The sequence below is a fragment of the Lepus europaeus genome, chromosome 13 (assembly GCF_033115175.1).
Source record: "Lepus europaeus isolate LE1 chromosome 13, mLepTim1.pri, whole genome shotgun sequence".
In the NCBI taxonomy this organism is placed as follows: Eukaryota; Metazoa; Chordata; class Mammalia; order Lagomorpha; family Leporidae; genus Lepus; species Lepus europaeus.
In genome coordinates, this window is record NC_084839.1 from 45,165,770 (window position 1) to 45,191,750 (window position 25,981).

General features: G+C 43.2%; 1 protein-coding gene across 1 annotated transcript in view; it reads right to left on the reverse strand.

Moving 5' to 3' along the window:
• Window positions 1-25,981, reverse strand: part of FSHR (follicle stimulating hormone receptor) — a 162,691-nt gene that overhangs the window by 37,724 nt on the left and 98,986 nt on the right. The window contains exons 3-4 of the mRNA XM_062208834.1: window positions 14,924-14,998; window positions 12,326-12,400 (exon numbers count right to left, since the gene is read on the reverse strand). Coding sequence (XP_062064818.1) covers window positions 12,326-12,400; window positions 14,924-14,998 — 150 coding nt within the window. The remainder of the gene's footprint in view (window positions 1-12,325; window positions 12,401-14,923; window positions 14,999-25,981) is intronic.

The window sequence follows — 25,981 nt, forward strand, 5'->3', positions numbered from 1 at the left end:
GATGCTTTGCCTGGGGAGATGGGCCTGTGATTCTGAAGGACTGCCACGTGGAAATGCTAAACGATTTGTGCAGTGCTGCTCTAGAAAATAGATACAGGATTCATAATCATAATGGTCAACGTGTATTGAACACTTCCTATCTCCAGGTACCGCACCAAGCACTTACCATCGATTATTTTATTTATTCCTCCCCACTACCTTAGGAGGCAGGGATCATTACCACCCTCAGAGCTGAAGGTGCTTAGCTGAGAGAAGTCCAGTTACTTTCCCGGGGCCACGTAAGGAAGCAGAGCTGGAGGTCGAACCTGACCCTTCTGAATCGGAAGCCTCCTCGTGCCCGGCCTGTGACAGTGCCGGGTCCCAGTTATGAGAGTGGCCCAGCAGAGGACTGCATCGTGCTGCTAAGTGCTTGGTGCCCTCCCTCTGGAAAGATGTAGTTGTGAGGAAGGCTTCTTCAGGAGGAGGGAGCTGGCTTCCTCGATCCTGGGATGCATTTCAACTTAGCAACTGCGCGTGTCTCTAGAGACACTGTTTCTAGAGGATCTGCCTGCTTTGTTTGAAAAACAAGAGACTGCAGTGGGGAGAGGAGTTTGGGAAACACTGGATTAACATGGTTAAGCAGTTTCTTTCCTGTGGCACTCTTGGAGCTGTTTCTAGGATACAGTTCATTATAAATGCCCAGCAGGAGGAAGCAGCATGCTGGCTTTCCCCAGATGCACTGACATGGGAACTTCTCCCCTTCCATCGCACAATATCTTCCGAGTCTCATGTTACCTGGTCCAACCTTGGAATCCCTGCCACAAGCTAAAACATGCATGACGATTTCCTTTACTGCAGACGAATTCTCTGAGAACACTATTAGAACATGGTTGGCAAAGCTCTCACAGGCGGAGTACCACACATTCCTCCACCAGGCTGGAGATTAGAAGGTTTACAGGCTAGAAGATCAGAGCCCGTTGATGAAAAGGAAGCTGAACTTTCGCTCACTTTCTTGTAGCAACTTTGGGTGTCTGAGAGTGGGCTCTGCTAGGTCACCAGGGGGGGGATCAGGCAAGCGAGTGCAGAACTCACCCAGAGTTTTCACAGACTAGAAGTCACAGGATCAGATGCCTGCTCCTTCCCGTCAGCCCCTGCACTGAACTATGGCAGCGTGAAAGCATGTCGTGGCAAATTGAATGAAAAGGGAGCTAACCTGAGAGGAACCCTTTGACCAAGTGAGCTTGTAAGAAAAAGAAAAACTTGTGATCTGCTACCGACCTGTTCTCCCCGGATGGTAATTTGGACCATGTGGTAGGACACTTTTGTGGCCAGGGAAAAGGTCAGAGTTGCAGAGCGTCCCAGAGTATCTCCTGAGACACTCAAGTAAGAAAGATGCCACTTTCCAGGATTCTGGAAACCGGTTACCAGTCTTACCCTCTCACACCCCTTGATGTGAACATGGTGCAAAGAGTCATATTTGAGGAGAAGCCTTGGGAGAGAGCTCTGGAGACAGCTGTCAGTCAGATCTCCCTGCATCCCCACTCTGCTTTACTTAGGTTGAGAAAGCGACTTTAAGATCATGAGTCAGGTTTTGTAGCTGTCCCCTGCAGCTTGGGGACAGGGTGCCTGGTGTCTGGCCTGAGTGAGAGGCTCACTAAGGTGGCCTGGACTAAGTCACTGAACTCCTAGGAACTCGTTACATGGTCCACCGTTCTGTCCCAGAGTTCTCTCCTGAGAAGACTTGAACATAATCTTGCTGGATTATTCGTTTAGCACACACAGTGGGTGGAGTGATTTTATAGACTTCAATTGGCTTCACAGTGAGCTTCTAAGATGAGCACAGGTGTGATTCCTATTTTACAAAGAAGAGGCGAAGTTCACGGAGGCTACATAACTTGCCTATGTCTCTGGACTTGAACTAGAAGGAATAATACTTAATGAGTGTCTACGTCTGCTACATTTTCACATGCTGGCCATTTGTTGCTAATGCCTGGCTTGTATTAAAATCACTGAAGCCTGTTCGCATCGCAGTGAGGAAGGTACTATTAGTACCTCCAGTATGTAGACAAGGAGACTGAGGCTTAGAGAGTTGAAGTTATCTGTTTGAAAATTGAAGGAATGGAATTTGCAACTGGGCGTTCTGGCTGCCACAGCTCTCAGTGATGTCTGCCCCTGATAGCACACTGCCTACATAAAAACTTGTAAAATCCAAAGATCTCTCCAGGTTGGATTCAAAGTTAACAGCTTTGCCAAGTGGCGGCCTGTTGGGACCCTCTTGGATGCTGATGTAAAATAACTTTAGTCAAACTACTAATTTGTGGCAAGCAGTTACATTTAAATTACATAGGGGAGTCACAAAAGAGTTAATATTTTACAGAGTTTGCACATCCTGCACAATTCGTTTCTAATATTAATTATTTAGAACGCTATTTTTAAGGCGTGCTTCAACTTAGCCCAAGTAGCTGATCACAAATTCCAGATATATTATCATGTCAGTGTTGCGCTGAGATCTGAGGACAATTACAGAGCTGGAAAGCAGCAGGATCTGTGTTGCGGTCATTCCTGGCTTCCTTTCTCAATTGTTTTTTGTGAAAAATTCTATTTATTTGAGGGAGGGAAAGGGGGAGAAGGAGAGAAAGAGAAAGAGAGGGAGGAGAGAGCGAGCCAGCGCTCCTACCCACTGGTTCACTCACCAGGTGCCTGAAGTGGCAGGTGTAGGGGCTGGGCTGAAGCTGAGAGCTGAGAACTGAACCCAGGTTTCCCATGTGGGTGACAGGAATCCAGTTACCCCAATTACTTGAGAAATAACCTGCTGCCTCTTATGGTTTGCATTTTCAGGAAGCTGGAGCGAGAATAAAAACCAGGCATTCTGGTAGGAGATGCGGGCATCCCAACTGGCATCCTAACCCCCAGATTAAATGCCCTCCCCAGTTCTCACTTCTATCCGCTATGTAATCTCCGAGTCCTGGGGAAGCGCTACATCACTGTTTTAGAGCACTGGGAGATGAGCAAATTGATTGAACAAAAGGTTTAGTTTGGGGTCAACCCTATACTAGATGTTCAATAAGTATCAGTTAGTCTTGTTTTCTGAGCTTGAGCAACTCAGTCGGCATCTCGGAAGCTCAGGTTTCCATCTATGGAACCATCAGTAAATCTTTCACAGGGATTTGTGAGACTGGCAAATCAATACCCAGTGAAAGCACGTTTTGGATTTGGGTTCCTATTAGCCACCTCCACACCACCCCACCCCACCCAGTGGGGCTTTTGACAACCTGCAGGACGCTCGAGTGGCGCTTTGAACTTTCAGAGTGCTCCTGTATCGCGTGCCTTCCCTTCTTTCTCTGCAACAATCTCTCGCAGGGGTTAGGGCACTGACTCCTCTCTCCATTTTTCTCAAGCTCAGGGAGGTCATGGTACTTGGTTGCCAGTTCGCACAGGCAGCAGTGCGGCTGGGAACCTGGGTCCTTGGCTCTTTTGTAAAGAGAAGCGCTTTTCCTTGGGTCTTGCTGAGTCTGCATCCAACAGGCCCCTGTGGTTTGGTCCTTGTCTACATAAACGGTGCAGGAGGCACTTCGCAAGTGAGGGAGGTTGTTGAGTTGCTTCCCTTGTGGGTAGCCCAAGTATCCGCTCTGTCTTTCCAACACTGCTATCTTTATGCCAAACACACGAGGGAAGAGCTCACCATCTCTGAACTAATCGTTCACTGTGGATAAACCTGTGATTAAACCACAGCAGAACATCTTTGTGATGTCTGCTGAAGATGAAAATATTCCTTCTTAAAGCATTTGTCACCTCAGTCGGCACACTCTGTTAACACCCCAAGATATTTTTCTAAAAACAGCAGCTGCTCCCCTCTCACTTCCCAAAAAGAAAGGTTTCCAACCAGGCCTGTATTCCAGTGAGGGCCTGCTGTGTGCAAATGCTGTGCCCTGTGCAGGCTCAGCATTGATCTAGACACAGCCCTGGCTCTGGATGGAGCGTGCACATCCGGGGAATTTGGTGGTGACACCTTGTGCCACATCGTTGCTCCCTGGTCTTGAGCCAGCTGATCTCGTGGGCTGCTGCTTCCCCAGGATCGCATCCCTTCTGCAGTTGTGCCCCTGGGATGCAGGCAGCATCTTTCCCAGACAAACAAGCCAAGAGTTTGGGGGAAGATGGGACATTCAGTTAGAACGTGCGTGCCTTTTACCTTCATCCATAGGTGTACCCTGTGGAAATAAAATTGCACGGACTCTGCAAGTGGGTAGAGGAGTTGGATGGCTCCTTTTGTGCTATCTGAGTGGGTCGTGTAGAACTTTTCTGTCCATCCTGGGGAAGCCCCCATGTTTGGGAGTCCATCATTATCAACTCCTGGGTTTAGTTTAGCATTACCTTTCCAAGATTCTGCTTTTAAAAATGCATATTCCTCTAGGAAGAAGAGTACGAGAACCGGAAATATGAATTGAATTGATGATGGATCAAGTGGTTCCTTGCAGGTGAAAAGGATGTGGGTTCTTGCAGTAGGAAGTGTACTGACCAGGTCAGAGAAAGAGAATAGGGGGAAAAAGTGAGCAGCATGCAAATGTTGTCATCTTGATGATGGTCAAGGGGGCTCTGGCCTTCTAAAGCTGATAGGCTCAGCTGAAATATCACCTTGAAGGTCACTGTTCCAGAAGGGAGACCTGGCCACATTTTCCTAGGTTTGACAATAGTAGGTGAAGTTGCCTCTGCCAGACTGGTTACTGACAGAAGAAACAATTGTACAATCTCCATCATGCCCAAACATCCTCGTAGCCATGGCAACATGCCTGGATAGTTACGCTGACAGCCTGCAAGATGGTTAATAATTTGTTGCCCATAACCACAGCCCCTGTGTAAGATGACTGGATTCTTGACTTGTGCCACCTGCAGGATGACTCTGTGTCAGGTTCTTAGGGGAAGCTTTGAGGGGGGGTGGAGAAGACTAGGCAAAAACCACTGCCGTGACCTGGATCCACGTCTGACCCAGAGGCAAACCACACACTGGTTCTTCTTTTTGAGTGGTGTCCCTCATTGAACTCGGTCTTTCTAGTCTTCTAGGTGCTGCCCGTGCAGTGCCCCTTGATTATGGAGACTGCCCCTTCACAGGTCTTCCTGGAGCATGTTCCATACCCTGCCGTTCCTCCCCTTACAGGCCAGCTCTTTGTCCTTGTTCCATTAGGCTGCACAAGAACCTCAGATAGCGTAGTTCCCTATTGTATGAGTGTTAGGCCACACTCTGGGATGAATCATTCTCCTTCCCAGTGTTTAATTAAGACTCAGTTTCTACCCATCTTCTGCCCACTGCGCAATCCTTCCCCATTCTAGCATTTTCTCCTTTCTTTCACGGGAAATTTGTCCTCTTCTTTTTCTAAGTCATATTTAACTCTCAGTTTTCAATCCTCCTTCCAAAAAGACTCTTCCAATGTCTAGGCTGGCCAGCACACTGGATCTCTCCTCTCAGCCATGACTTGTGCCTCACAACTCTGCAGATGTGTTGTTGTTTTCCAGAGTTATGGACGCTAGTCTTTCCAAAAGGCTGAGCTCCTGGAGGGGACAGCTATCTACAGATGTTTCCTGTATTTTGCACAAGGTCTTCCTTTCCATCCTTTCTTTTAAAAAAATATTTTATTTTATTTGAAAGGCAGAGTTAGAGACAGAGAGAGAGAGAGAGAGTGAGTCTTCTATCTGCTGTTTCATTCCCCAAATACCTGCAACAGCTGGAGCTGGGGAAGACTGAAGCCAGGAGCCAGAAGCCTCTCTGGGTCTCCCACATGGGTGCAGGGGCCCACGCACTTGGGCCATCCTTTGCTGCCTTCCCAGACACAGTAGCAGAGGGCTGGATGAGAAGTGGAGCAGATGGGACTTGAACTGGCGTCCGTATGGGATGTTGGCAGTGCAGTCCATGTTTTAACCTGCTGTGCCACAGCACCAGTCCCCCTTTCCATCATTTTTCAATAACCCTTTCTAAAACATAAATTTCTACTTTCTTAATCTTTCTTCATAGCATTATCACCACCTTTCTCCAACATTGTTTGACTCCCCAACTCGAATGCAAGCTCTGTGGGAACAGAGACTTCTTTGTTCCTGTCATATTTTGTATAACCAACAGTAACAACAAAGGTTGGGATATAGCACCTCTTCAGTAAATGTGTGTTCAATGATTGGCTGAAAGAGTGATTTCTTATTACCTTGCCAATTCATATCCAAAATTATGAAGGATAAATGAGGAAGCACAAATTCTTTGCACCATGCACATGGCTGCCATAGTGTTTCCAAATGAACCTTGGTACAGCTCTTGTTTCAGCCACCAAAGAAAGATGAGCATGGCTCAGCACCAAAAGTATTACAGTGATCTATCCTATAGTGACATTTCATGTTCCTATAAGAAAACCCTATAACCAAGGACTATAGGCAAGTTAGCTTAATTCTCCTATTAAAAATAAGCACTCTTTGGGCCTTGCCTACATGGATTGCTGTAAGAATCAAATTCCATAAAGTTTGATAAAGGTGTTAACTTACAAATCAGCATAAAAGTGGGATGCTTTATTCTGCTTGCTATCTGTGTGGAGAACTAGAATTATTTTGAATGGGGATGATGAAAGCTTGTGGACCATTAGCATTGAAAATAAACATTAAAAGGCAAGGTTAAGAGTCTTCTATTAGCACTCTGTAGGATAATTTAGTTTTGTTTGCTGGAAGATTCTTTCTGCATATGTCAAGGATTCTGTAAGAAAAAGCTTTTGTTCTTTGGGAAAGGCAAGTTTCAAACAAGTGCCAGGTTTGAATGCTGATTGGTGGATTCTTGCCAACAGAAACCTTTCAAATCCTAGGACTATTGGTAGGGGGAAGAGACAGCATCCCCAGCAACACCATGAGAATCATCAAAAACTCAGAAATACTAATTGTGCTCCAATGCTGTCCAGAACCTATGCATTCATTATCTTAAAAAACCTTATACCAGTCTTACAGTGCAGGTATCTTATTGTTTTCTTTTCTTCCTTTTTTTTTTTTTTTTTTTTTTTCAAGCAGATGACAGAACTGAGGAGCAGAGAGGGAAAGTCCCCTGCCAAGGATTGTTGAGCTAGTCAATGACAGGGTCAGGAATTTAATAAGAATTGCCAATATTTATTGAGAATCTTTAAAGCATCATTCTTCTAGGAACTTGATTCATTTTAGGTCATTTAATACAATTCAATGATGTAAGAAATGTTGGCATTCTTTTTTTTTGCAGAAGGGAAAGCTGAGATTTAGATAGTTAAGCCGATTATACAAGGTTATACAGGGAACAAGAGAAAGCGCTGTGACCTGGCCCAGGCAGCGGGTGGTGGAGCCCCTGCGTTGACTCATTACTCTGAGCTGCCTCTCCAGTCCTTTGCCACGCTGCTTGCATCCGTTTAGCTTTTGTCATCAGAAAACTTCCTTTACTCCTGCCAAACCCATTGAAAGAGAGGAACATAGAAAAGACACAGAGGGACTTAAAAGGATTGTGGAAGAAATAGCCTGCATCACTGGGGGTGTCCCAAGCTGGAGAAGCAGATGGCGAGGTGGCCATGAACAGGATGTGTGAGGAGGCCTGAGGGACCACATCTCAGTGGAAGAGGTTGTCAGTGGGAGGTTGGGAGAGACCTCCCTAGCTATGTGAAAGTTCGACTGGGATTATGGTATACGATGTAGCAAAGAACAGCACCCATCTGCCTGAGAATTGGACAAGATACAGAGGCAACAGAATATTGTGTAAACCTTATTTACAGATCAATAGGTAATCTTTCATAACCAAAAGGTCAGCTCCGGGAAGGCTAAGCAGTAAGGAAAGAAATACTGCCTGTATTTACAATATTGATTTTCAAAACAATCCACTTAGATGAATCCTTGGCTGCATATTCTAGTTACTGAACAGTTCTTTATTCTTAAGTTTTAACCACGTCAGATTCCTCAGTGAAGCAAGAAGGTCTTGATGAAGAGGGCTGATTTCTGGTTCTCTTGAATTCTGTGCCATCAAATGAGCAGCATGAAAGAGGATTAACAGGGAGGGCTTTGGAACATTTCTAAGTATGTGTGCATAGCAATTAGATTGCTCAAGTCAAATAGCAGCTCTCTCCTGCTCCTTGTAATCTCCTTGCTTAAAACAACAACAACAACAACAACAACAGAACAACTCAACAGTATTGGCCCCAGTGGGTTCCTTCATCTATTTTGTGTTTTTCTTTGCTTTGAAGCAAATGGTACATCCTCCCGCAGACCATCTGCATTTGTTGCCATCTACCTGGAGGCTGGATCAGGATGTTACTATGGCTGGTGCTCTGACATTTGCCTTGGATTGAACTGTGTCCTCCCTAAATTTCATATATTGAAACTCTTCTCCTCATTGCAACCACTATTTAGAGATAGGACCTTTAGAAAGTAACTAAGTTTAAATATCTGATAGGGTTCAGGTCCTTATAAAAAAGAGGAACCAGAGGTTCACTCTTGAGGCCATCTCAGAACAGGGGGAGAAGACAGTTGTCTATAAGCTGGGAAGAGAGCCCTCACCAGGGGCCAAATTGACCAATACCTTGATTTTGGATTTCCTAGTCTCTACAACTGTCAGAAATAATATCATCCAGTCTATGGTATTTTGTTATGGCAGCTCAAGCTAACTAATATAATATGGATGCTTAACTGGGTTTTGTTTCCCTGATATAATCTTTCAGATTTGAAGACCCACTATGAATTTGGACCACTTGAGGGGGGAGAGAGAGAGAGAGATCATCTGTTGGTTTACCCCTCAAATGCCCATAGCAACTGGGGCCAGGCCAGGCAGGAGCCAGTAGCCAGGTACTCCATCCAGTCTATCCAGGTCTCTGACATGGGTGGCAGGGCCCAAGTACTTAGGTCCTCTGCTGCTGTTTTCCCAGGATCATTAGCAAGGAGCTTGGATTAGAAGTGAAACAGGTAGGACTCAAATGGGAGCTTGTATGGGATGCTGGTATCACAGAGGTGGTAGCTTCACCCCATATGGACAGTGCCAGCTCCAAGGGACCCCATTAGGAAGAACGAGTGGTGCTGGCCAAGGGTGTGGGTTTTAAAGTTTGTTCTGACCCCTCATTCCTCACAGTTGTGAGGAAAAGAGGAAGAAAGGAAGGATGAAAAACAAAGCAATTAGTTAACAGGTACTAATGATATTGTATTTGTATAGTTTATAATTTTATACTAAAGTAATTTCAAAGTTTTTTTATAACATAATCTTACTTGGTTTTCACAGCTACCCAATTTACAGATATGGAAACCGACGATTAGAGATGATACTTGACTATCTAGCTAAAAAAAAGTCAGTGTGCCATCTGGATTGCAGTCCTTCTGATTTTATATATTCTTTAAAAAAAAAAGAGTGATTTATTTATTTGGAAGTCAGAGTTACAGAGAGAGAGAGGGAGAAACACAGAGATAGAAATCTTCCATCCACTGGTTCACTCCATAAATGGCCATAATGGCCAAGGCTGAGCCAGGTCAAAGCCAGGAGCCAGGAGCTTCATCCAGGTCTCCCACATGGGTGGCAGGGCCCAAACACTGTGGCCATCTTCTGCTGCTTTTCCTAGGTCATTAGCATGGAGCAGGATTGGAAGTGGAGCAGGCAAGACCCTACCAGTGCCCATACGGGGTGCCAGCATTGCAGGTGATGGCTTTATCTGCTATACCATAATGCTGGCCCTGTCACATATTGTATTTTTCCCTTTCTTTTCTATATTTCTCCCTTAAATGCAAAAGCACCTTCTCACCTCCTGATTTTGAATCCATGTCAAACACTCTACTTAACAACTGGAGGTCTTGGTGGTGAGCTTGTCTCTAGTCAGCAGTTGTTGCAATCTTGTGGAGAGTAGACCAGCCCACTTTGGTGGACCAGAAGTAATCATTCTACTAATAGTCATAGATGCATTACTGTTTCTGAGCATCTTGTAGTATGTAAGATGTTTTCGTATATGTCTCACTGGAGGCTGGTATAAGCCATGAGCATGGCAGGAGTCCAGTGCTTGGCCCAGGCGTTCTCCATTAGTAAATGGTGGAGTCAGCAAGAAGACCTTGGGGTTTTCTGACTCTCAGGTCCGTGCTCTTCTGTTACCACATATTTCATCTGCTCTCACCTGCCTCGTTGGGTTAGCCTCTTCAAAGAGCATGGCAAAGTCTCTGCTCCTAAGGAACACAGTCATCTTAGGGAGTCAAGCTACCCACACTTGAAACTAGCAGAGATCTTAACACGAACACCTGACAAGGGCTGACCATGTAATTTGCAGGATGCAGTGTAAAATGAAATTACAGAGCCTCTTGTTTACAAATGTTAAAGGATTTCAAGGTGGTGACAGCAGGAAATTAAGCTAGTGTGTGTGTGGGGTTTCTTTGTAAGGATTGAATCTTGTGTAACTACATGGCTTTTGGAACCCAGCCTCTGCCTCTGACACAGCTCAGGGACAAGATGTCCTTGTATCTTTTTCAGACATTTTCTGGGATGCCTATCAGAGAGCAGAACCTCTAGGTCCTATGGATTCTTTTCTGTTAAATCTCTTCCTCTCCCAGTCCCCACTCAGATTGCTGAAGCATACAGTGGTGCAGTGTTCCTTATTGGACCTGCTAACTCTAATTCTTAGGAGCCAAAATCTAGGGATAGAATCATAATAGCTAATAGTTATTGAACCTACATGATGCAGGTGCTGTACAAAAACTTTTAAAATTAATTGATTGCAAAAGTGGCTTTGATATACTTTCCTGTATCCACACTGTCATCACTATTATAACTTTGCAGCTTCACCCATCAAGGAATGACATCTATGAGGGGACTTCAAAAAGTTCATGGAGATTGAAATTAAAAATCAGTTTATCCTTGTGAAAAGTCTTTTGGAAAACTATGCATGCTGGCTTGTGAAAAATGTGTGTTATTGGTGTGGGTGTTTGACACAGTGGTTAAGATGCCACTTGGGATGTCCACATCCCATGTTGAGGGGCCAGGGATTGAGTCCCAGCCCTGCTTCTGATTTCAGTCTCCTGCTGCTATACATCCTGGGAGGCAGGGGGTGATGGCTCTAGTACTGGGGTGGCTCCCTACCACCCACGTGAGAGACCTGGTTTGAATTCTGGGCTCCTGGCTTCAATCTGGCTGAGCCCTGGCTGTGGTTGTCACTGGGGGAGTAAATCAGTGAATGGAAGATCTCTGTTTGGTTCCATGTCTCTTGCTGTCTCAGAATTTCAAATCAATCAAAATAATTAATTGAAATGTTCGTTATGAAAAAACTATGCCTCTTGAAACTGGGCTGGTTCTGTGAACTGCCCTAGCTAGTAAAGAGAATCAGAAAAGGTGGTATGCTGGTGCTCGGTTTAAGCCATAAGATACTTGTGATCTTCAGCTGTCTCCCTGGAACCTTGGGATTGCCATGACAACCAGCCTATGCTCACCTGCTGGAAATGGGCACCACGTGGAGGATGGCTGAGTCATCCCATCTGAGATCATTCAGAGCCACCAGCCCTGAGCTGGCCTGCCAACTAACTACAGGTGTATGATTGAGTTTAGCCGAGGCAGTCTTAGTCCGGATCTGCAGAACCATTCTGCTGATCAACTTGCAAACAGGTGAAAAGTGAGAAATGGCTGTTTTAAGACTTTCTGTTTAGAAGGCTGGCTCTGCATTGTTGGTGTGCTAAAAGACAGCATACATGCATGTATTACTGTTATTTCCATTCTCTTGGTGAGGAAACAAGTTATGAGAGGCTAACTCCTATGATTGGTTACTGGTAAATGGACCCAGACACTTTTAACCTCACAATCAAAATTCTACTACTTTGTGTCACTCCGTAAGCCCTTAGCAAATCTGAAAGCCATTTGAGTGGAGAAGTGGTTGGGGGCAAGCCCAAAGGATGGAGCTCAAAGCACCAGGAATCTCTCTGCTGATAAAACACCTTGTCTATTATTAATCCAAATTTACAAAATAAAACACTGCTGTGTATCAAAGAAATAATGCATATATGCATAACAAGAGAGACAGTGTCTTTGAGGTCAAGGTCACAGCTAATGCTAGCTGAAATTTTGGTGTCATCTCATTAACCCTAAATTATGACAGCTTTCTAAGAGGTCCGCATGACAGTCCCATTAATGCAAATGGCACCCATTATGCCTGTTTTTGTAAATGAAAACAAAATGCAATTATGTTAGGGAAATTTGCTCATTAAACTAAAATCTTCCACTAGAGTCTCCTAACTCCACTTGAGCCACCCCCGACTTCCTTGATAAAAAGTAATCACTCCTCAGAATAAAACTGGGTATTTTACTACAATAGAAAAGTAGAATTTGATACTAGATGTGGCACCAGAATATGTGAGTTCTTACAGGTATCGGAGGTTGGGAAGGTTCCGGAAGGCCTCAGGGTTGATGTACAGCAGGTTGTTGGCCTTTTCAATTCTACTGTAAAAGAAGAACGCATATACAAATGATCTAAACAGCAAGGAATGCTGGAGAATTTTCACATTATGCAGACTACATCAATAAACCATCCATCCAGTTACCCATCCACCTGTCTATACGTCCACCTATCATTTCAACAAATATTGAGCAAGCATGCAGTGACTTTTATTATACTAAATGGTGCAAACTAAATGTTAACTCTGTCCTGTTTAACTCTTATCATGTGGGAACTGTACTTTGTGACAAACAAAGCATTGGCTGGGTGAGAGATGGGTGTTTAACCATAAGGATCTCCCAGGGTCTGAGGAGGCAAAGGAGGCGGGAGACCAATCTGGGGAATTGAGTTTGTGTCTGGTTTGGAGATAAGGGGGTAGAGAACAACAGCACAAGAGGGTGGAAAGAAGATGAGAAGGAAGGAAAAAAAGGGTGAGTGTACAAAAGGAGATCAGAGAAGCAAAGAGTGAGGGACAAAGGAAAATAAAGATAGGGAGAAAAACAACCGATATCTCTTTGTTTTCAACCATGAAGTCCCTGCAGAGAGCAACTGGGGATAGGCTAGGGATTCCCTTCATCCTGTGGACCCACCGCTCATGGGTGAGTTCCCCTGGTGGCTTCTGCCCCAGGTTGACCTGCACTGTGTCTTGATCAAGAGTCTGGAGTTGAGCACATCAGCTTTGGATTCCAGCAGAGAAGTGTTGTCCTTTCCTCGGCTCCTTGGATCAGTGCATGTTTGCAGAGATCCTTTGTGAATTACTTCCCCCTGTTTTGCTAGCTTTTTGTTTCAGTAACCTGTAGCTCCCCAGATCCAGGTACCAGGTAATTAATCATCTTAAGCGTAGTCAGTGTGGCATGGGGGTGACCAACTCTCCCTTCCAGGAAGAGGTGAAAGAGCTGTCCTGTTAGCTCTCCTACCAACTGAGCTGCATCAAGGGATGCCTGCCTGACTCTACCCAGAAAGCTGGCTGCCCTGTGGTTCATTTCCCTGATATCCTCTGTGGGTTCTGAGACCTTGGTTAGGGCTGTCTTCCCAACTAGGATTAGAAGTGATGTAGCAGAGGGAGAAAAAAGGAAGGAGCATGAGGGTAATGAGGGGGGGAGGCATGACGACAAGGAACAAGGAGGGTGGGAGGCAGAGTGGGTGGATGGAAGGACAAGGGAGGGGGAGTGTGCTGCCATGGAGGAGATGGTCCTTCCTGAACAAATTCCCCAATAAAGATGTATTGTGCTTGGCCCCTACTCATACTTGGCAAATGCTAAAAAAAAAATCCTTACTTTTTAAAAAATATACAAAAGGGTTAAGGGATTTATGGTGATGTCCTTATCCTGCTGTAGATTTGTCTGGGTGATTTTGGTTAAGCCTTTTGACTTCTCTGTTGTATCTTTCATTCCTAATTTTAAAATTAGGAGGATGGTTCCTGGGCCTTCCTAATTGTGTCCACGGGAATCTGATATGCTCACCAGCACTCTATGGAAGAAACCTTTCCAGTGACTTTAGTTGAGAACCAATACAAATCCAGCCTGAATTCCAAATGTATGAGACCAGCAGGCTCTAAGAAGTTTTCCCATAGTACACAAACCTGTCTAACTTTATTTGCTGAAATGTTCCCCAATCTTGTCTTTTTCTTTTTTTAAACATCTAATGATTTCCTAAATTCTTAGTGGTCACAGAATATTCTTTAGAAACTTCAGTCAGACAGCCTCCAAAGTCTTTAGTGGACTTGACACTTCCATGATTCCGTGAGCTAATTACTGCTGATTATACACTGGCATAAAACAGGTCTGTATGAGATTTTGAAATGCATGTAAAACTGCTATGTTATCACAAAAAAATAAGAGAAAGAAGAAAGAAAGGAAAGAGGAGAGGAGGGAGAAAAGTATCATGATATTTTTGTAGTCATTTTTGAAATTCATGAAATCTCTTCTCTATATTAATATATTTAAAAAAATAGGAAAAAGTTACATTGTCAACTAAGGTAAGTACATTTGGTTGGAGTAGTAGAGGAACCAAGGATGGCCACATGTACTTTACACCCATTGATAGGGTAGATTTAATTTGCAATTATATTCTCCTGTCTTCATCACAGTAATCCTATGTTGCACCCAATCTATTATTACAGTTTTGTAGACAAGAAAACTTAGGCTCTGATGGTTCTGTTTCTTATTTAGAACAGGATTCCACACCTTCAATTACCTCAGATAGAATTCACTTTGTGTGGAATAACTTTGAATGTGAGGATGGGCTGGAGGTACAAGTGCTCACAGCCATGGGGCAAGGTCTCTGGGCCTGTGATGCAGAGAACAAAGGAATTCAGAGAGCAGGATGAGACTGGGCTCTGGGCTAATGCCCGATTCACCAGGCAGAGACACATGACAGTGCCTTTTATGCTGACTTTAACATCCTGTTTTGGCACTCTAGGGATCTGGGTACAGAGCAGAGCCAAGGCCTCCAAGGAACACGAGAGAATTTTAAGGGCCAAAAATAGTCACAAGCAACTGTCTCCCTCCTCCGGGTTTCTTGCTTACATTTCATGTAACTTGGGTAGGTTGGAGAACACATCTGCCTCTATCACTTCTAAGACATCATTCTGAGAGATCTCTCTGAAAAGAAAGAAATGCAATTCAGTTAGTTCAGTTATACTCCACTAGTGTTTCTAGGGCTCAGTACAGAGCCTGATGCTAGGAAGATTCCGGAGAACTCAAAGCTCCTTTCCTGCCTTCAGAGAAGCCGGCAGTGGGACTGAGATAAGACTACCACACTGGAAGCTAGTACTTACTGAACACTGGGTGAATAAACCCAAAGGAATGGCTCAATTTACAGATCATTCAGTCTACAGATGGAGAAACGGAGGCCCAGAGAGGGAGAGTTGTTTAAAGATATTTAGAGAATATGCAGGATGAGAACAAATTTTAAGTCCCTTGGAGCAGTGGTCAACACATTTTCAGTACTGGGCCAGATAGTCAATATTTTTTGGCTTTGCGGGTTAGTTGATGTGTGTCACAACTACTCAACTGATGTTTGAAGGCAGAAATAACCGTATATAACTCATAATGAATGAACCTGTGTTCCAATAAAATTTCACTTATGGAAACAAATGGTATAGTAGTTCAATGACCCTGCCATAGGCCATGGAGTCAAGTTCTTTCAGCTAATGTGGCTTATGGAGATGAAAATGCCATTTCAGTCTCTGAATAGAAAGGCAGAGTTAAATCCTCTATCCCTGCAAGCCGTTACCCAAGTGGAGGTTGTTATTACAAGGCCTTTGGCATTAATGATGTCTTGTCCTCAAATATCCAGAAAAGATCCTGCAGGTATTAGCATTTTTCCTCCTGGAGTAATTTGAAGGCAGTGGAGAATGAAGTCCGCTGCACAGAAGCCCAGAACTTGTGGGATGAAGGGCAGCTGAATCAGTGAATGTTTCTAAAGTGGCTCGGAGATGAAACGTGCTATTATTAGGCCTCCGGAGGAAGGCTCTCATGAAGTTTTAATGCAGCAGCTCAGAGTCTCAGGAAATCTCACAGGCACATGCATTCAAATTGGCTGAGGCAGAGGCACTATCTGCTGGCCTGAGATTTAGCTGAAGAGTTCTAGAAAGGTTTCAGATCAAGGGAAAACCCTGGAGGGCAGACAAGAGAGAAAGCTTGGGTAGGGGAAGAGGGAGAGTGATGTGAGCAGTAGCTGTCCTGTGAAGGGAGCTGGTGACATCTGGGGTGTGGTCAACAAGCCCCCATGAGTGGAGAGAGATTTCATGTGAGAAAAATATCCTCTTACTCTAGGGTAGCATCTTCATGATTCATTTGGTAAATTTAAATCTTCACAGTTTTCACAGTTGAACGTGGTTGAGGGTGGTGTGTGGGTGTGTGTATTTCTATTTTTTGTGAGTCATTGGCCATTTTTTCTTTTTGCTTTCTGTTTTGCAAATGAAGGGAGTTCTGGGAGGTGAAGGAATAAGGAGGGGAAATGAGGTGGTAGACTTGGAAGAAGAAGACATTTATATGAACACTTAAAGGAGTTAAGTGGAAGCGTCTCACAGGTGGAGAATAAGGCATGGGAGAAAGGAGGAGATAACATGGAGGGTTTCAATGCAACTTGGGCTATTTCCAAGTTCATTAACAGTTAGCAATAGATCTGATCACCACTCATGCTACTGTCAGCCTAAGACATATCTTCCTACCTAAGTTTATGCATTAAGAATTTGCTAATCTGGATTTTTTTTTTGTCAGAAAGAACTAGAAATTATTGGAACAGCAAACCCCAGAAACACTTCTAAATTAATTGTTTTGTAAGGTAGTTCATATTTAAGGCTCTACTTCAAAGACAAGAGACAATGCTAGGGCTGAGCAGGGAACCACCTTTGGCCAGATAAGGGTGGTGGAAAGGTGAATATTGTAGGGCAATGGGAAAGTACTTCCCTGAGAAATCCAGAGATCTTATTTCAGTCTAACCCAGTGCTGTCTCTAGTTTTTGTAATTATTGCTTTTTTGGATAGTTACTGTATATCAGCCCCAATATATGCATTCTTGTCAACCTTTCTGACATGCTTGTCAAGTTGGATTTTGGTCTTCAAGTTAATAAATGGCCCTGCCTTTCTGGAGAACCAACTGTGGCTGGCAACAGAGTTTCACACTCTTTCTTCCACAAGCCCTTTCTCCCAGACCCTGTTGGGTACCTCCCTGAACCTGGGATTCTTCATTACGAAACAAGAGGTTCAAGGACAAGAAAATGGTGGAGTTAGAAATGTGCCAGGGGATTCCAACACAATCCCATCAAGATGACATGTACCAATGCCATCGCACTAGTCCAAGTGATCAATTTCAGCTCACAATTGATAGCTCTGATAGGTCTAAGAGTCAAAGAGATCACACAAACAAGACAAGTATCTGCTAATACTAACTGATAGAATCAAAAAGGGAGAGAAAGATCCAACATGGGAAGTGGGATACACAGCAGACTCATAGAATGGCAGATGTCCTAAAAAACACTCTGGCCTCAGAATCAGCCCTCAAGGCATTCGGATCTGGTGGAAGAGCCCATGAGAGTATAGCAGGCATGGAAAGCCAAGATATCATGGAAAAAAAAAAAAAAGACCTAAATGAATGATCTCTGTGAGTGAGATCCCAGTGGAAAGAACGGGGCCATCAAAGAAGGAGGTACCCTTCTCCGAAGGGAGGAGAGAACTTCCACTTTAACTATGACCCTATCGGAATAAGATCAAAGTCAGCGAACTCTAAAGGCTTCCATAGCCCTGGCAACTCATGACTAGAGCCTAGAGAGATTACTGACGCCATGAACAGGAGTGTCAAATTGTTAAATCAGCAACAGGAGTCACTGTGTACTTACACCCCATGTGGGATCTGTCCCTAATGTGTCGTCTAAAGCGAAGTGATGCTATAACTAGTACTGAAACAGTATTTTTATACTTTGCGTTACTGTGTGGGCACAAACTGATGAGGTCTTTACTAATTATATACTGAATTGATCTTCTGTATATAAAGAGAATTGGAAATGAAAAAAAACAACCTGGTGTTAAAATGGAAATGGCATAGAAAATTAATTAATTTGAAAAAAAATTACGTAGGATCTCTGTCTTTAATGTGCTGTACATTGCTATTTAATGCTATAATTAGTACTCCAATGGTAGTTTTTTCACTTTATGTTGCTATATGGGCAAAATGTTGAAATCTTTACCTAATATATACTAAACTGATCTTCTGTATACAAAGAGAATTGAAAATGAATCTTTACATGAATGGAAGGGGAAAGGGAGCGGGAAAGGGGAGGGTTGCGGGCGGGAGGGAAGTTATGGGAGGGGGGAAGCCATTGTAACCCATAAGCTATACTTTGGAAATTTATATTCATTAAATAAAAGTTTAATAAAAAAAAAAAAAAGATTGTCAAGTCCTTTCCAGAACAGGGCAATGGCCTCCCTCCCTCCCCCCAAGCAAAACACTCTACAGAAGGCTTTTGTTTAGAAATAAGGCACTCCTCATCTTCAAGGACAAGTCTTCTTCAATGTTAACACACAGATTACCTAGGAGTCTCATTAAAATGCAGACTCTCCTGGGAAGGTCTTCAGTGGCACCTGAGTTTCTTTGTTTCTAATAGCTCAGGCACTGGTGCTGGTCCCAAGACTGTGCTTTGGATTTCAAGGTTCCCTGGGGTGATGGTAATAACCCCCTTCCAGACTTTTTTCTTTGCTCCACAACAATTGGGTAGATATGAAAAATGTGATAGAGGAGCCCAAGTGGCATCAGCTTAGGGGAAGAGAAGGGCTTGCTTTTAGATTTGCATCCCCTATGAAAAGCCTTCTTTTCCTCTGTTGAAGTTTTCACATCACCTAAGCTCTTATAAGACTTTCCTCGTTTCTCAGTTAAAGGAAATATCATACTGTTCTGATATTGCCTTTTTGGCACCAGTGTTTATATGAACGTTGTTTATATATGAACAATGTTTAAATTCACAACCTCCTTGGGTTCCTAGATAGTATCTTATTTATCCGTTTTCATCTCCTGTATCAAGTAGAGAGTTAATATCTAGTGAGTGATGAGTAAATGATCATGACTAGATGAATGAGTGGATGGAGATGAGGAAAAGAAGTCCTTGGGTTTATGAATGGCCTCTGCTAAACTGCAGACTGAAGTTTCTCTGTTATTCTTTTGCCCCTATTCTCTCTTCAACATGCCCAAGTCTGGCAAATGACAGCCAAGCCTAGATTGTCTATGACTTAGGCTTTTTCTTGTTATTCTAATATACAACATACAAAGAACATACATGTTTGTACAAGTATTTGATCTGCTTTACCAATAGCATTAGATCTATTTATCCCTACCTCCCTGGGTCACAGCCTTCCCCAAGACTTATCTTGTTACTAGATGATGTCCTTGTTTTGACAAAATACCTAAGGAGGACGAAGAAGGATAGAAGACTGGGATTCTAGGAGTTCATAAGGCATTTGATTGGGGCTTAGAGATGGTGACTTTTAAAGTTCCCTTCTGTGCATCACATTCTATGTTTGTGTATAGGAAGGAGAAATATGCTTGCATGAGGAACTGGGACTCATATCAGAGCATTGTCTCTGGAATGGCTCTCAGAGCCACTATCAAATTCTTTTCTTTCAGATTTGTGCCCTTTTGGTCAATGGTGTGAGGTATTTTCTGGTAGGGGGAACTGAAGGGAGTAGCTGAGCATTTAGAATTTATTCAGGTTGGGCAAAAGTTTCAATCTATCATGGAGGGATAATAATGTTTTCAATATTTTACCTGGTGCTCATTTGCCAAGTGCTGGACTATTTCAAGCAGATTTACGGAATGAAAAAGAGTTGAAGACAAATACCACATACTTCCTTTCACAGGTGAGGTTTAAAACGATTATATATTTTCAAGATTCTAGTGTTTCATGTAAAAATAGGGTAACTAGAGTCTGGGATAAAGGAAATGGAATGGCTAATTTCCTGGTATGATTGGTTTATGCTGGATATGTCTGCTAGAATCTTGTACTATATCCAATAAAATGTATGGATATTTCACACTAATTCTGAATTAGAAAAAAATAAATTATACCATGCCAGTGGCTCAGAACAGATTGTTCTCACCACTGAAGCCATGGCCTAGAACCACACTCTTCCCTTCGAGGGAGTGTCTGTACATGTGTCTGATGTTGTCAGAGTGTGGTGAGGACATAGCCACAGGACTCCTGTTAGCTCTCAGAGGGCTACAGCAAGATGCCTTCTTTTCTCAACATGGTTTTGCTAAAGGAACTCTAATGATGCCCCCAGAATGAGAGGAAAATCATGTGTGTGGCTTGCCTCATTTAGCCAGTGGAATTCAACACTTTCACTTTCAAACACATCAACAGCAAATGGTTGTGCTCATGGTTAGTTTTATCTTAATTTACATATTAAGTAGTCTACTTTTTTGGTGTAACATATTTTCCCTGCTTCCCTCATAAGATGAAGAAGTAGACCAAGAATCACCGTCATAACAGCTAACATTTGTTCAGCACTTACTATACATCAGGTCATTTTCAGATTCCTTAAGTGGCTTAATCCTCACAATAAGCCTATTCGGTAGCACCATTCTTAGCCCTTTTCATAGAAGAGGAAAAAGAAGCACATAGAGATTGACTGATTTATCCAATACTGTACATAAATCAAAGTTCTATGCAGCCACTTGTGGAATGAGAAAGCCATGCCAAGATGGCACTGGTGAGCAAGCGTCAGTTACTCAGGAAATGGCTGCAGAATCCACCTGGCAAAGGAGCCTGCCTGGCAATAGGCAGTGATTGGTTACGGCATAAACTGCCCCTTGACCAGATTGGCTGCCTCGGCTACATAAGCTGCTGCACCAACTGTAATAAATGAGTCTGCAAGCAGCTCACCTCAAGCCTGCTTTCACCCAACTCCCAGTGTCTGTGTGGTGACTCTGCTCCTCTTCCCCCCCACTGCGCTTGTCTTCACAGAACAAATCCACAGCAACGGCCACTCATATAGGTGCTTTTGAAAGTACATTTTCTATGCAAGTATTAAGCAAAGAAGAAAATAAAAAGTAACATCTGTCCCCTCCAAGAACCTGTAATTTATGTAGATAAAGTCACATAACCTGCATGAAAAGTTGAGTGTGCAAAGTCAGTAGAAGAGAAGTTGAAGAAAGTGTTGAGAAGGTTGGGGAGTGGAGAGATGGGTGTCCAGCATTTCTCAAGCCCTGTTTTGGCATCCCAAAAGCTTTTCCTATTGGAGCTCTGTTGGTGTATGCCTGTCCCAGTTTGAACCTCTCTTCTGATAAACCACACGTAATTGGAATGAGCTCCCCTCTTGGACCAGGTCCCATATCTGTGACTGCCCAAGGTATATTCAATTGTATGTTCTGTGATTTCTTCATAGACAGCTACTCTAGAGCAAGTCGATTATTTTCCTCTCCCAATTTTTTGTCCCTTCTCAACATTGCCCCAAGGCAACAGCTCTGCCTGACTTCCCTATCAGTCTATTGGACCAATCCAAGTGTTTAATCCTAGAGTCATCTCTGACTTCTCTTCATCATTAACTGTGCAAATCTTCTTAATTACTTTTTACAGTATTTCTTGCAGAGTTCCTTCATTTTTCACCATCATTTTATAATTAGAGTTCTTTGAAATGTCCACCAGACCAGCAGTCCTTAATGGTCATGTGTGGCACAGGAATGGTCTGATGTTCACAGGTCATCATTTTTTAAAAAAATTAAGTGTCCAATTATTTATGTAAAGATACAGAGTAGACTCCAGGTTTTACACACACACACACACACACATACACACACACATAATATGCAAGGCAGTAAAAATGAAGAGGGGCTGGTGGTCTCTGAGTCCATGTCTCCCTGATACAGAAGTATGGCTGATGCTTAATTAACCCTTGGCAACCATCCATTAGATTGTTGTCTGAGACAACAAATGGAATTAAAAGAGAATGATACAAAGTGAAGGAGGGAGAAAGAAATGTTTGTGCTGAAAGCTGGAAAAGGTAGATTTTATTAGTCTGGATTCTTGTCATGGAGCTCTAGTCGTGAAAGACAAGGGGTTTGGGGGACAGTAAGGAGTACACATTGTGTGTGGAGGAAAAAGGAAAAGGACATTGATTGAGTTACTTGGTTTTGGGGTTGCCCTCCAGCTAAGCAGAGGCCAAGTGATGTAGTGATTGGAGTTTCCCTGATGCACAAAGGGTGGTCAACTGTCTGTAGGCTCAGCAGACTTGTTATATTTGAGCTGTGTGACTTAAGGCTACAGGAATAATGATGATAGTGATAATAATTAACCTTTATGAGACATTTGCTGTGTAGCAGGCATAGTGCTAAATGCTTGACATGGGTACTCTCACTATTCTTATCAGGGCTCTGTTGATTTGTCTTGGTCTTAGTTTTTATACACGTGTGAGTAGCAACATGAATCTGGAATCCAGACAGACATGAATTGAAATTGTAGCTTTATCATTGCCTAGTTGTGTGACCCTGGACAAGTTGATGAACACCCATGATATTTATTTCAGTGGGGGATAATTATACCTACTTTTAGGATTTTTGTGGGAATTAGGGAGATAATATATGACATGCAATAGATATCTACTTGTCCTCTAAAATCTATTTTCTCTTTCTTATTCCTGAATGTATAGCTAGATTACATTACCAGGCAGTCTTCTGTTAATTGTAACATTGTGAGATGAAAGCTCTTCTCATGGAATGGAAACAGAAGGGATATGCTTATCCTAGGCCTGGCCAATAACCTCAAATATGTGCTCCCCCAAATTCCGTCCTCCCAGCTGTTGGCTGGATGTGCCTAAAACAACCTGAAAACCACAGGTGAAGAGGGAAAAGCTGCTTTTGCCCTACAATCCTAAATAAATACCCAGGGGAATCACTCTGGACTATTCGGTGAATACAAAGACATACACTTGTTCTTGAGATTTCTGAAACTTTGGAGTTTGTTGTTGTCATCTACGACATTCTAGCACCTAAAGTAAGAATCTAGCACCCTACATGGTACCTAGTACTTGGTCAGTAAATTCTCCTCCAATAATGGCAGGATAAGACTTTTGTGTCTGCTTTGTGGTAACAAATGGGTACATACAGTAATTGCCAGAAAAAAATTTATTGGCTGATTAATTGGAAGTCATGTAATGGGGCTGGTATTGTGGCATGGCAGATTAAGCTGCTGGTTGTGATGCCAGCATCCCATATCAGAAGGCTGGTCAAGTTCCAGCTACTCCACTTCTGATCCAGCTTCCTACTAATGCTGTTGAGAAGGCAGCATGGGAGACTAGGATGAAGTTCCTGGCTTCTGGCTTTGGCGTGGCCCAAACCTGACTGTTGTGGTATTTTGGTGAGTGACCCAGTACATGGAAGACTTCTTTCTCTTTCTCTCCCTGTCTCTGTCATTTGGCCTTTCAAATAAATAAGTAAATCTTGAAAGAAAGAAAAAAAAGAAATCATGCAGGAGTATTGCTTGACCAATTAGAAGAAAACAAATAGGCAAGTTAAAAATTTCCCCTCAAAACTAAATCTTTGACTTCATTTTAGCCAGAGACTTCTCTTCCTTAGTGATACAGTATTTAGTAGCTTTGATCAATTTTCCTGGCTTCTTGTGGTGAGCACACCAGGTAACTGCCACTTATTGAATTATGGACTCTTTTCTCATTTTCAATTGTTTCATGAAAAAAAATCCAGCATGCTGTAAAGAATAACTTTTTTTTTTTTTTTTTTAACAAGAGGGGCTGCTGAATGCATTAGCACACTGCCTGGGAGAGTGTTCAGGTTAAGAAGTTTGAACCCTCAGCTCTCTCAACTCCAGAAATGCAGTGCTGCGTGAGGCAAGGTCTCTTGAGTGGGCAAGCGGAAGCCCTTCATCACTTTGGCAAATTACTGGCACTCTCTGAGATCCATTTTCCTCTGAAAGATGTTGCTAAGGTCCTCTGTCCCTTAGTACATTTTATACTCAATCCTTTGTAGTTGGCCAGGCTGTTGAAGATCCTATGAATAATGCATGTCATACACTAGGAGAAAAGCATATAGTGTTATTCAAAGGTCATGCTGCTTACTATTATTTTTATTACTTCACTGGAGTCGGGAGACCTAGGTTCCAATCCCGACTCCGCTGCTAATTAACCACTCTCCTTGAGTCCAATCAGTTACCTTCTCTGGGCCTTTGTTCTCATCTATAAAACAACATTGTTGATCCAACTGATCTCCAGGGTCCCTTCCATCCCCAGAATTCTTTGATTTAATTGTTTCTGTGATTCTGTTATTAAAAGGCAGCCAACCACATCAGCAGCAGTCCTCCTTGAAAGGCGCCTTCCATTTCTAATAAGTTGGAGTGGAGTTCAGTGAAGCATCTTATTCAAGACTCCACAGCTGTTCCTGTGGGAGCAGTCCCCTGGCAGATCCATGGGGGAGCAGCAGCAGCAGGAGAGCCGGCGAGTGCCCTTCTGTCTGAGCCCTGGACAAGGTGGGAAAGAAGCTATAGCCTGAGATAGTATTCTCTTGAAGACAGTGCATGCTTTATTGTCAGCTTACAGAGGGCTCCACCGATACCCCCTTAGAGCCAATGTTGATCTGCTTGACATACACTCAGAGATAATGCGCCAAAGAAATATATACATGTGTAGTAGTAGTAGTAGTTACGTCAGGCTGTCCTATCTACTGCTGTCATGCCACAGCATCCCAAAATCCTTTCAGTAATTCTCTGTAGGTTTTAGTGTATCTCTTTATTACCCTTGCCGTCTAACCCTTCCCCCACCAGGTTTTCCTCCTCCTCCCAGCCTCTGTTTTCACTCTGAATTTCATAATTACTCTATCTTTTATGCCCCACCATTTTCCACCCCATTAACTCTTATTCTTGGCACAAAGTGCTTCCTTTATGAGTTGCAGTGAAAGAACAACAAGGAGCTCCCATTTGGCCACTGCAGAATTTTTGAGTCACATTGGTACTTGTATTTTCCTCTTTGGAATGCTTGGTTGTAGCACCCTTTTAAGCTCTGTGTATGCAAAGCTGTTATCCATCCTGCCCTTTGTGACCTTTCAGAAATGCAGGGGACCCTGATCACTGCCTCTGTAGTAGATTGGTTTTGTTTCTGTTTCTGAGTGATAGATTGCCCCCATCCCACGTCCAGATGCCAGTCAAAAGTCCTAACTCTGCACCTGCTTTGTTTCATGTTGGTCCTGAGAATTTCCATATTTTTCTAGCAAAGGGATCCACATGCTCAAGAAAAAGAAATCAAGGTCTTTTAAAGCTTTCTTTTTTGTGAGATGATGCCATTGCCTGCAGAAAAATGCCATCATTCTAGGGAGGGATGGCTTTCCATTTCATGTGAGTCTTTGGATGCAGCCAGTGAAGGCCATCTGACATGCTGGACATCATTGACCTAGGTCAGTATATGTTCAAACCTTTTCTGTCCCTTGGAACCTTTCATTTAAGTGAAGGCTTGGAGGGTAGCAAAACAAATAGTGGATTGTTCCTGTGGATGATGCAGGGTGCTGACTGTGTGGGGCATGGGAAGAGAACTGATTCCCTTCTTTGAGCTAGCAGCTTGAGGGCTTTTCCATACTTCTGTGGGTGTGCATAACTGAATTGTGAAAAACGCATCTGCTCTTTAGTAAAATAATTTCATGTAATAGAGATGTTGATAGGAAAACAGCTTTTAGGAATTTGTTTTGCTTTTGTTTTTCAGTGTCATTGAAATTAGAATGTCAGAGTAATCAGCAAAGGGACCAGGGACTTTATCAGCTACATTCTACATGTATTCTACACAACTCCCTCCCCTCTTATTAAACAGATGTGGTAACACAAGAAGTTGTAATGACATGGCTAATTAATAACTGAGCTGGTCTAGGTTAGAAAGTTCTTTACCTAGAGCTAAAAAGGATATGTTTTCACTTCTGCACTCAAGTTCTGTTACATGGCTTCCTTGTTGGAGCTATAGAACTAATGAATCAAGGCCATTCGTTCCCAGGAAAGGGGTATCTAGGTTATGACCTTGGCAGTGGAGGTGGCATTGTAGACTGCTCTAAGTACTGCCTAGCTCTGCGGAGCTGGTAAAGTTACTTAGGTTTCCTGAGCCTTGG